General features: G+C 35.6%; 1 protein-coding gene across 1 annotated transcript in view; it reads right to left on the bottom strand.

The window, feature by feature from the left end:
• The window catches only part of LOC105053497 (protein SABRE), an 88,483-nt gene that overhangs the window by 47,105 nt on the left and 28,267 nt on the right, over positions 1-13,111 (bottom strand). The window contains 2 exon segments of the mRNA XM_073244117.1: positions 9,118-9,195; positions 9,289-9,462. Of these exon segments, the coding sequence (XP_073100218.1) occupies positions 9,118-9,195; positions 9,289-9,462 (252 nt within the window).

The following is a 13,111-nucleotide window of genomic DNA, read 5'->3' as shown; positions in this document are numbered from 1 at the left end:
TATCCATTTTTGAAATTCAAGTAACAAGAATGTTTTGGTGTAGAGCTAGATCACTACAAGTGTATCTCATAGACTTAAGCTCATCATCTCATCTGAGAGGTCAAATATTCAAGCTCATAAAGCTTCTAGTTATACTCAATGACTTCAACTTAGCAATAGCTTGGTTGGCAGAAACTCAAAAGCAGAGTCTGAATCCACTCTCTAATTGGGGCCTTTGGCTGCTAAATTCGAAGAGTTCAACCCTTCCAGGGTATAATCCTTCCTTTTTGATTTGCTAACAGTGTTGGCTTCCTAGAAAACTATGAAATAGATAGTGCATAATAAATTTTGCAGATTTGCATCGAGGTGAAAGAAACAATAGGATGTTTGTTACATCTTACATGCATTATCATGGTTAGCTCGAAGTAACATTCTTGAAGAAAGCTTGAAAAAATTCTAAGATGTTTTTGTATGGAAAAGTCTCTAATGATGCTACGAGACATCTTTACCTCAAAACTCTTGGCTAGAAGCTACAGCTTAAGAGGAACATCCATATTTTTGAAAGGGAACTCAAAATGTTGGATATGATGCATAAGGAAGCCAATGAGTTGGCCAAATGCTGGTCCCTTAGTATTGTGGAACCACAGTTTTCTAAGTGGACCTCAAGTTCTGGGTCATGCAATCTGAACAATAAGGCTGATGGTGCAGGTAACACTTATTTATCACTTTGGTGCTATCATTTTCTGCTTGAACAGTCCTACATACTCTAACAACCACGTAGTCTTGTGGATGGCTTACAGTCCATAAATCTTGTTCCTTTGATTCCCAAAGTAAGGCATTGACCCCCAAACAAACTAGTAAGACCATACACCTCATAAGAAAACCAAGTTAGAAAAGGTAACAGTGTGAAGTTGATCACTTATGTAGGCCTTTTGCAAACAGGAATTTCCAATCTCCAGATAAATAATTCTGAATTCTGACACTTTGTATTTCCAGACATACATGATTTAATACAAGAATTTAATTATTTATGGGGGGACCTGGCAAAGCATGCATAACATGATGGCATACTAGCCACACGATATTATCGAGAGATCACAATAAAAGATAGGCAATAGGCTTACTAAGGACTCATTTGGTTCACAAGAAGTGGAGGGGCGAAGAGACAATTCCTGGAAAGTAAAGAGATGGCCTCTTGTTTGGTTGGAGTTTTAAGAGAAGAGAGAATGGAAAAACCTCTTCCTATGGGAAGATACTTCCCACATTTTATGGAAAGTGGAAACCCATGGGAGGTGGGTTTTGGGACTTCCTACGGGATGAAAAGTAATGACCCTTTTTTCTTTCCAAAAATATCCTTCTAAGATCCACGATTGAAATTTTGCAAAATATCAATGGACGGTTAGAATGAAATATTGAATGGTAATCTATGCCAAGATCTCGAAAATACCATTTAAATATTATCCTTATAAATAGTAATAGAATATTATACTAATATTTTTTTAATATTAATATGAATATAATATTAATATTAATATTATAATATTTATTATATTTTAATATTATTTTAATATTTATACTAATATAATATTTTTATTTATATTAATATAGTATTTATATTAATATATTATCATATTCAATATTATATTTATATCTATATTAATAAATTTATTATATTAAAGTGCTAATATAATATTAATATATATTAGAATTATATTAATACAATAAATTATTATGATCTAATGTTATATTATAATATATTCATATTAATATAAATATAATATTATTATTTATATAAAGTTTAGGAGCAAAAAGCTATGATCTTATATCTGTTAAAGCCTAAGAGTATAATAATATTTTATATAGTCTTCTTAGAGAAATGGATGCTCAAAGCCTCAAACAAACATAAGCTATTATGTAATAAGTCACTTTTTTATAATCAACCAAACATGCCAAAATCCTATTCCTAGGAAATAACTTCTCAGAAAGTTACTTTTTGAGAAGAAAAATTCTTTCCGTGAACCAAATAAGCCCTAAAGATAGACTACTTTTGTTATTATTATTATTATTATTGTTACCGTACATCTACTATTGCACTAGTGTATCCACATGTTAAATAATCTATAGAAATCTAGCAATATAAGGAACCCTACATATGATCATATCTATTATGCATCTAATAGTCATTAGGTGTTTCAAAATGTCTACACATACAAGCCAACTGTGTACGTGGTATGTTGGTTCTGTTTAATCATTAACACTAAACATGATAAACTATGTCAAGAGTACATCTAGACATCCTTCGAGAAAACCATGCTATTGTCCTGGAGAAAACCAAGCTAATGTGATGACAAAGACAGAAGCCTCGTCGATCCATGATAAGTAGTCATGGACTCATGATGGATTCCATGACCTCTGAAACCATTATGAAACCGATATCACCTTCATGCTCTTAGGATGTTGAGACAGCCCTAAAACAGGGGTATGAGATTTTGGTTTGAGAGAGAGAAAAATGGATGGCAACAAGAACAAAAGGGAAAGGATGAATACATAGGGTATTGCCAGAAATTTTCCTTTATTTTCAGACCTCTGCTACCTGACTCTAAACAGACCGCTAAGGGATGTCAAAAATAAATATATTACATCTATAGTTTATCTGATTAAACGAATTATCGAACTAGGATATTTTTGGCATACATTTGCTGCATGGAGCACTCAAATCAATTTAAATTATCAGCATTATTAATCCAAAGTTCTCATGATCAAGAACTGAACTTCTAATTTTAAAGAGTTTTAAACTAAGATTCCATGCACATTTTAATTTTCACCCCTTAAATAAGTTCACAATAATGAACTTCAGCTCCAATCCTTGGACTTTAGGTCCTGATTGAAGAAAACAACTTGATATTTTTCACATTGAACCACTGGATCTTAATCCCAGTCAATCTACATTTACATTACAGATGCACTTGATCAATAGACAAGAACTAAAACAACAGACCTAGCATTGTTTAAGACAAGCAAATGAATCATTATGCTGCATATCCTTGGTTTTGATGACTGGCTTATCAGCCAGATCCTAAGGTGGATCCTCATACTAAATATTTTTTATCACAGCTATTTAAAGCCAGTTTTTAGATCTTCTGTCTAGAAATGAATCGATGACCAAAGCTTCCATAAGTAGTTCATGACAACCATCAAGTCTTCCACCAAAACATTTTCTAATCAAGGAATTAAATATCATGTGCTGGCAGCCTGACAGCCAGGCACAAGCATGTAGTTAATTTCTTTGTTGAATTCAAACAAGAATATCGGTAATTCTACGCAAATACATATGTACTATGCATGTTGATGCTGAAGGATTTTTTTTTTTTTTTGGTTGGTAGCAGAAGACAATTTCTAAAACCAAAACAACTATTTAGGAAAATTTAATCATCCTTAACAAAGTTTTAGAAAATGAACCTAATAAGACAATCTAACTTTGTCTTACATTTTATGATTTTTAATCGAAACCAAAAGAACAAATATTCTACCCAAAATACATCAAGTCATCATAATACAAGTACAGATAAGACTGCTTTTTCAACATAATCCATCAATAATGAAAAATAAAAATGAATCCCTACATGCTAGAATGAATAAAAAAAAGAAAAGATTAAACCTCTAATGATAGTTCAAGTCTTCTGAGGGTGGGCTTTAGTGCAATGGTAATGTTGCTCCATTGTGACCTAGGTCTCAAAAGTTAGAAACATGGAAACAGCCTCTTCACACACAGGATAAGACTGCATACATCTAACCCTCCCCAAACCCCATAGTGGAAGGAGCCTTGTGTACTAGAGACATCCTTTTTTTTAGATAGTTCTGCTATTTCTTAATCAAGTGCTTTTCAACCTCAAATCTAGTAATTCAGACTACTTTGGGTTCAAATGTGAAGGACTGATAAGGAAATCAAGCAGACACTATAGTGTATAGTACAAGTTTTGGCAGGTTAGGAAGAAATTAGAGTGATTCATACCTTTTGAGAACCCTGGCAGCCTACATCAAAGTACATCACTGCCAAGAAGCAATTGCCATGGAGCACTATGAGACAAAGCAAGGTTTTATGTCCCGATGGGACAGGGGGGCATCCCGGCCATCCCGTCCTGGTTTCTCACAGAAACGAGACTAGGTTTTATGTCCCGATGGGACAGGGGGGCATCCCGGCCGTCCCGTCCCAGTTTCTCACAGAAACGGGACTAGGACGGGATCAGGACTCCGAAACCCATCCATGCAGGGAGAGAAAAGCAAGAGAGAAGAAAGAAAATTGAAGAAAGGAAAAAAGTGAAACGAAAGAAGAAGAAAAATAAAGAAGAAAAAGAAAGGAAAGAGAAAGAATAAGAAAAAAGAAAAAAAAAAAAGAAGGGCAAAGAAAATGAAACAAAAAGATAAAAATAAAAAAGAAGATAGAAGAATAAAAAGAAAAGAAGGAAGAAAAGGAAGAAAAGAAAAGCAATGAAAGAAGGGGAGAGAAAAGGAGGATATCTATCGAGATGTATGATCGGAATAGCTGTTGGGATGGGATGGGACAACAGGGCATCCTGTTCCATGGAGATACTGAGATACCTCCATCCCACGGAATTTAAAACTTGGAGACAAGGCACGCAACATTATTCTTAAACCTTCTGTATCACTTACAACAATCATGCAATGACAACAATTTTGAGGCACGCAACATAAAACACCACCAATGCTTGGATCCCCATATGGATGGTTAAGCTTCTTCAGGATAGCTTAACATCCTTCACAAGTTGTACATTCTTACTCCTTCAAAAATAAATAATTATGTTTGATGAGATACAATTCACTTGATTGGCTACCACGATCTAAACCCCTAATTCATTAATGCTCAACCATCACAAGCTACCTACCAACACAATGACAAAATCCAGAGCAAATCTGATTACTTGTAATTTTACAGCATAAATATGTTTAGAGAGAAGAGAAATCGATAAAGCACTCGTAATGAAACTTGACAAAGGTTTACCGTACCATACCAAATCAGGTAGTATGGGGCATACCATACCAAACCGATTCAGTTCTGTTATGTGGTATAAGGAGCGTACCAACACTCGGTATGCCAAACTGATATGGGGCTCGGTACCAAGACGGCAAACCTAGTTTGACATAACTGGGGGTCAGAGGCAACATTTTAATTTTTCCCAAGGCAAGGTGTGAATAAGTTGGTTTGACTTTTAATCTAGATGGGTATTTCTTGCTTCTTACTTTTCCTTGAATCTAACCTAAAAACAAATTTTGCTGTGCACTGCAACTAACAGAAAAGAAAATGCCATTTTGGTGCCATCAAGAGAGTCCATTCATGTATGCAGTAATTCTTTTTCCATTCCATATTTTCAAATTTTCTGATATCATACTACATGTCTCACTGACAAAAACTTGTCAATGATTAAAAGAATAAAAGATCTCATACATAATCAAAGAAGAATTTATTAATAATGAAATTACAATGGTACTGATCAATACTTGAATTAATACATTAGAACACTCAAAACATCATTAATTAACATGTATTAGTTTGAATTTGATGTTTCTTAACTTATTTTGCAGGTAATTAGAAGATTAGGTTCAATTAGGCTCAATTGGGTCTAATCTAGCTTGAACCCAAGTACACCCAAGAGCCACAATGAAGATCTAGAGGTTTTCATGGAAGCCCCACATCCAATGGTGGAGATATTAGGCACCAACCATGAAGCAAGTGTGGAAGGTTTTTCATGAGAAACAAAGATGGAAGAAATTCAGCACGGACCCCATTGCAAATTCAGCATAAAGCCACCTTAAATCTAATCAAATTCCCTCCACAAGATATGTGATGAAGCTCTAGATCCAAGGGTCCACAATCATGGCACCAAGAGGGGAGCATAAATGGAAGAAAATCATGAAGATACCAAGGCACGAACACAGCTTAAAGATCAAGGGTCAAGATTAAAAGATCATCTTTCTCATGGATCATGGTGTGAACACAACTAATTAATCAATGGAGGAAAACCAACCAAGAAAGCATCCAAGGGCTCTTATTGGAGGCACCAAAAGGAGATCTTTTATGGAAGATTTGATGAAGAATTAGAGAAGAAATCAGATTGAGCAAAGACGGAAAATCATTAGTGAAGCAAATATGGAAAGTAATTAAGGGAGGAACCAATGGAGATCTTTTGCCCTAAATCCTAAGGATATTATTCCTTGCACCCTCCACCCTCAAAACCCTAGCCTCTCACCTATTTAAACAGCCCTTTGGCCGACCCTAGGGAGGGGGATAAGTAGTTCCCACGTCCATAGCCTCAAAACCCTCCACTTCCTAACCCTAGCCACCATAAACTTCCTCACTCACGCCTCCTCTACTTTCCAACCCTAGTCGGCCAATCATAAATCCTTTTCCTTCCAAACCACAGCCATCCAAGCCTTGATCCATCCCTCTCTAAGCCCTCAAAATCCCACATCCAAAAGCCTTAGGGAATCCCACATCCAAACCTCTACAACTTCAACCCTTTTTCCTTTTCCACCAAAAATCAGCAACCTGCCCTTTTTTTTCCATCTTCCAAAACTCACTTCCTTCAGCCTATTCTCCACCAAATCTCCTCCTCCTACTGCTGCAGATCTTCTCCAAGTTCGTGGCAAAGAATCTCCAGAGTCCAGGATGCAGATTGTAGTGAAGAGCTTTTCCATGGCCGGCTAGACACCCAGTTCTTAGGAGATCGCTGTGAATTATTTTGACAGTTTGTTTTCTTTTGCAACATCTTTTGTATTTCTCTTTCATTATGCAATAAAGATATGAATTTCTTGATTTATATCCATGCATCTTTATTTTCTTTGTCTATATTTTCATTCTAGAATAGTCTATACTCTTCGAACGATCCTTGATCTACAGGTATGGATCGTACTCTTGGGATAGATTATATTTAGGTGAAATTTTTTTTCTTGTATCTAATTTAATTTAGACTAGCCTATAGCTTTAAGAGACAAGCCATGATCTACGGGTACGGGCTGTGCTCTTTAAGATAGACTATATCTTCATTATTTAGATACCCAAGCAAAAGCAGATGAAAGAAGGATACCAGCTGTCTAACAAGAAACAGTTGAGAACCTAAGAATCCATCTCCATATTTGAAACCCAACCTCTAATTAGCTGATCTTTACTTGCTTTCTAGATTAATTGCTAGTTTCTTAATTGCTCTCTACTTTACTCTTAATCTAAAAACTAAACGACTCAACCGCAATTAACACAGTCCCTGTGAATATGATCTCAACTCACCTTATCTATATAGTTGTGAGTTAAGTAATTATTTTTGACCGCCTACAACAGCGATCAGGTACCATTAATAGTAAATGCAATGCTGATTTTCAAAATGATTAATAAAATAAGCAGCTAAGAAGAGAGTTATCATCTTACATTTCACATATAGCCAAGGAATGAGCAGCTCCCATAAATGGAAGGCAAACTCAAAATGAATACCGGCAAATCACCGGAGAAAAAAAAAATAACCATATAATTTTTGCATATTAGCTAACTCAAGGGCAGATGGCTGGCAAGATGTGATGCTAGAACTCTAGAAGAATGCCTTGGGTAGTTGATGATATGCACGTTATGTCACTTTCTAGTGCAGATTTTTTTTTTTTTTTGTTACTAGTGTTAAACCAGTCTTCAATCTTCATATTCCTTGTCTTCATTCTTGTACCATCATTTTGATTCTTCCATCTAGAATATTTAAAAACTTACTATCTAACCCAAAGATTCACTATACAGCATAACTTATAATCATGAATCGACTCGATCATCAGATTACAAGTTCATTCCATGCTGGATTCGTGCAAACTAGAAAGTTAAAAAAACAAGCCTTCATGAAATCCATAACCCAATCATAAACATCCATCAAAACTCAACTATAGAAACTGATATAATATTTACAGATCATTCCTTAAACCTTTTTCGAAAAAATTCCACCCCAAAGTTGAGGATCCAATCTCTCAAAAAGTACAAGCATTTCTCTCATCCCTTATCTGCAAATCAACACATGTAGGACCAAACTGCCAGCCTCTGTATGACTCAAAACATTTTCACAGAATGCTTGAATGGAGAATGCTTGATCATGTTGTCCAAATTATGAAAAGACAGCTACTCGCAGAAGACAAGAACACCTTCAACAGAAAACACACAGTTGCCAGCTTCTCCCCATGCATAAACTAAGTCTTCTAATAGCTACTTGTCATGGTGCATGAAATCTCTGGGAATACATAAAATCTACCTGAATGGTTCATTTACCCTATATAAAACAGCACAATTAGCCTGCATATTTTTATTCAAATCAGACGCCATGCTGATCTGGTAGGAATCTTTAAGTGCTTTTTGAGATTTCCAACAAACCCTGCCTAGGCCATTGTCTATCGGGAAGCCTCTCTCCTGGTTAGTTCCTAATGTAATGCCTATGATAGATTTAGAAGGAGCCAGTTCTTGTCACTTCTGTTGACTTCCCATAGCTCCCATTAGATATCAACACCAATCATCTCTTATATAAGATCCTCAGTCAACAAAAAGTGCTTCACAACAATGTTTCAGTTTGATCTCCATGTATTCCCATTTGTGCCTTTCTGGTTTCAACATTCAACAACCTAAAGAACCAAAAGTAAATAGCCAGAATAAGTTAATTATGAGCAGAAAAAATTAACAGTCCTGCCTGAGCATTCATCCACACGTGACATTGCATGTGCATACATTTAAACAATAAAGGAAACAGAAATAGAGACCATGCCATCTCCTATGCAAGCATAATGACTTCCTATTTGAGCACTGATCTGCCAATAGTGTTGCCTCCCAAACACATAGATCCTGTTATGTGTGGCATCATACATAGGTAACAATTTTTCTATGGCATGGCACATAAGATTAGAAAAAGTGGCTACACAAGGGAAAAATCAAAAATTAGTGGTAGATCTGGGTGACCAGAAAGAAAATTCTATGGCATTTGGAAGGTTACGTTATGCCAGAAAGCAAACATAAGCATTCTTGAATCTCAGGTGTGGATTTGATAATTTGACAATAATCTACAATAAGGTTAAATTCTAAATCATAATACGGCAAGATGAAGAACTCACTTGCATTGGAATGTCAATAGAAGCTATAACTGCAACTTTTAGGATCTCCAACATGGACATAGAACCTTCTCTGAGGACCTGCAAATGAATACATAAACGGAAAAGAAATTAAATGCATTAATTTGAAGGAGAGTTTTCCAAGCAAAATAATCTTATGAAACAATAAGGTACATGAATTTCGCTGAAATCCATTTGAAGATAAATATGGTTTGTCGCTTCTCCAGAATCCTCATATCTTTGGGATTTAGTACTTCTTAGATGGATTCCCATAACACTGTTGTTGACAGAAAAATCTTGGCCATGGTGCAGAAACTTCACGTCTAGCTTTGGCATATTGAAGCTAACCTTCCAGAGAATAAATAAATCTTGTCAGTGATATGGTCAAAGAACCATCATGTCAACTTCCAGTCACATAGTCAACAAACACTTATGGAGTACAGCTATCAATCAGAAATATTTTATAAATTGACCAATACATAATCAAGCATGGAGTAGAAGCACTAAACCAGAAAAGTTAAAGCATCTTGTAATAATACTAAGACTTCAAAAACAATCATTGCAGTCTGGCAATGCTGTATTTGATTAAATAGAAGCATAGTAAACGTTTAAAAAAAATACCATGTCAAATAAAAGTTGCTTCCCCAATTCTAACTACTCTATGGTTGAGATGGGATACTTTAGCTACAGTGTAATTACAGGCAAACTTACATAATTATCTTGCTGACCATGTATTGTGAGAGTTATTTTGTATAATGTTCTATTTTTCACCCTTTTGTAACAACATGGTTTACAATAAAATTGAAGTGTTTCCAGATGAACATCATTACCAAGGCAGCACAAGTTATACTTTGGTTCAACTTCATGTTTTTAACTATAACATTCATAGGACACGATCATTAATAAATAACATCTTCAGAGTTCAGAGTACTCTAGTTAGCAAACCATAAAATATCTACATTAGTTTGAAATATAGTGTACAAAAATATATGCCATGATGCCCATCATGTTATAGTACTAACTTGTCAATAAACAGGTTCCAATTAAGTTACAGAATAAAATTTGGTTCCAACTTAGAGGATTAACATAAACACAATCACATAAGATGGAATGAGCAATGTTTGTTCAGGTTAGGGAAAAGAAACTAACTTATGAAAATTATATAATGGAGTAGAGATCATTTGTTGGGCATTAGGAAAAACAAGTCTATTAAATGGACATATGAATCAATATTGACCTGCAGCCTGTGAAGTTCCATGCCATATGGCACATACTGTGCCATCACTGGACCAGCACATGGAACAGCTGCATTACCAGCCTTCTGTGAGTTGGACGAACTGCAGAAGCAGTAGCGCCCATGAGTCCATGTTTGAAGCACTAGTACAGCACAGCACATGCAGTGGTATTGCCAGGCTGGAGCAGAACTGGCATGTGGCATTCAAAACCTTGTTTGAAATCATAAAGAGCATGCACTAAGAATTCAAAACCAGTTTTAGGATTTGGGACCAATTGGGGAAAGCAACTGAGTTCCATATACACCAAGCTTATCACAAGAATCATATTTTTAAGTTGTTGTCTCTTCATACTTGGACAAAGATTTTTAAAATGTTCACATTCAAGACAAGGTGCCATCAGCTATCTTAAATAAAAAGTTTATATAAGACAGAAATCAAATTAAAGGATAAGTATTACAATGAGTATTTTCAAGGCAGGGAGTTTTAATTCAGCTGTTATCGTGTAGACCAACTTCAAAAATATGAAAGTTATGAAAGAGAAGTTAAGGGCTACACTTCCAAAGGACAGACAAATTTTGGCTCCAACCTTTGATATGTAACTTCCTTGAATTGAAAATGAATAATAGAAGAAAGATACAGGGCAGCAAGAAAATGAGGTCAGTATGTATCACTTAATTTGCCTGTGCCATATAATCTTGGTCAGTTGCTATCCAAATAGCTCTATGAAAACCTTGGATTTTATCTTGTTTCATGTCCACTACAATGATCATAATATAGAGTTTGGCTAATTGAGCGCGATCTAGATATCAAAGTTTCAAAACGTAACCATTGTATGAGTTGTTCTGATAAATACCACTGCCTGTGCAAAAGCATGTTCCTATTCCTTGAATTATATGGGTTTATTTGACAGGTACATGCCTTGCATGCTTATAGGGATATTTCCCTGTGAGTATGCAGTGGCTGTTCATGGTTCCCGACTTGTGAACTTGGGTCAGGGCATGGCAGTATCATACCATCCTGGCAGGTTTCCGGCATTGGCGCATTATGTATCAGTGTGGGATGCAGTTCTGTACCATGTGTCAGTACCCAATACCATACCACTTTGGCAAAACACTGGTATATTAAGTCCAATATCAATATTTAAAACCTTGATTGAGTAGCTAGGTTATCCAAATGCATTGTTTTGAATTTTGGTTTTCATCAGTTCATGCAAGCAAGCAAATCTTGTCAAGACAATAACAACACACAGCGTTGGTTTGCACTGCACCTTTTTAAATATTATCTGATAGTTTTAGATCCTTTTCTTTTTTATTTTGGCACAATGCAGAATATATGCTGATAAGGCACACACCATGCCAATGGGTGACTGGCACAACCATTGGCACCAACATTTAAAACTTTGCATAGATTATATAGAAGGTTGGCTCATAGATGCCAACGGATACTGAGAACATGTAGGATGCCCAACAAAGGATCCACAATCCAACAAAGGAAAACAACTACTTGGGTGATGAGGATTAATCAGATATTTAAGTCCCAATGGAGTTTATTTAAAGAGTTATGATGTACTTGTTCTTGTGACAAGATAATAGATATATGGCACATTGATTAGCTTGTGAATGTATTCCTAGAAAGTATCAAAACATAGGGCCCACGGATGCATGTTTTGGTTATAAGTTCAATACTTAACCACTTAGTCCTAAAAACTAGAACACGTTAGTGATAATAATGTAGGGTGACTTGTTTAAGTCGTTGCACCATCACATAGAGGGACTTAAATCTCAAGATGTTTCAGCCTTTCAGATCTAAGGAAGCTTGCTGCAACACCATTTTTCCCAAGTCAATCAAAAGTCAAAACTAAGGTGTTAAGGTCCCATAAGACATTATAAGCCAACTACTTAAAGGTTATTTAGTGGTATATTATAAACCTAATAGGCTAATAACCTTTAACCAGAATGACACATCCAACCTACCTTCGTGATCTCATTCCCATTTGCTTAAGATATGATCCAGCTTTTTCTGGAACTGTTTTGCAAACATTGGCCCAGATTTATTGTTGAAAGCTTATGAGAGATTGTAAAGCATGTGGTAGAAGCCTACTTGGTCTCAATCATAGGCTGAGGGTGCACAACAAGCCCATTGGAAACAAGGTTTTCAGCTTTGGTCAAAATCATTCCATTGATTTCACAAGATTTTAATCAATTTCAACTGATTTTGGTTGGTTTCAGGCTTTCAGCAATTTTATCCAAAACCAACTGAAAATGCTTTTTTTCTACTTAAAAAGTATATTTATTTAATGTTTTATTAAAATCACTAATAGCACTCAACAATACATTTTTCTGAGTTGTGTTATTTTTCTCATATGTCCAAAACTAGAAACATATAGTAGAGATAACTGTTTTTTTGCAAGGCACGTTTGTTGTTATCAAGTTTTTAAATACCAGTGATACATCAAGCATCCCACATCCCAAGTGCCAGGACAGGATGAATCGGAAAATGGACCAAGGTGGGATGAGACATCCACAATCCCAAGTATTTCTGGGTATCCCATTCCACAGAAAAACCGGGATGGCCCGATCCCATGGTATTTAAGACTTTGATTATTATGGTGGGCAAGTTGCAATTTGGTCCATCAAGACATTCATGAGATGTGACAATTGTTGTTTTATCATGGGCATGCATGCCTCTAAATCTTCATCATTGTTTCATATATTTAGCTATAGTTTTAAAATATATCCACATGAATGTGCATGTCTAATCTG

This window comes from Elaeis guineensis, chromosome 10 (assembly GCF_000442705.2).
Source record: "Elaeis guineensis isolate ETL-2024a chromosome 10, EG11, whole genome shotgun sequence".
NCBI classification, from domain to species: domain Eukaryota; kingdom Viridiplantae; phylum Streptophyta; class Magnoliopsida; order Arecales; family Arecaceae; genus Elaeis; species Elaeis guineensis.
This window is presented reverse-complemented; position numbering and strand designations above follow the sequence as displayed.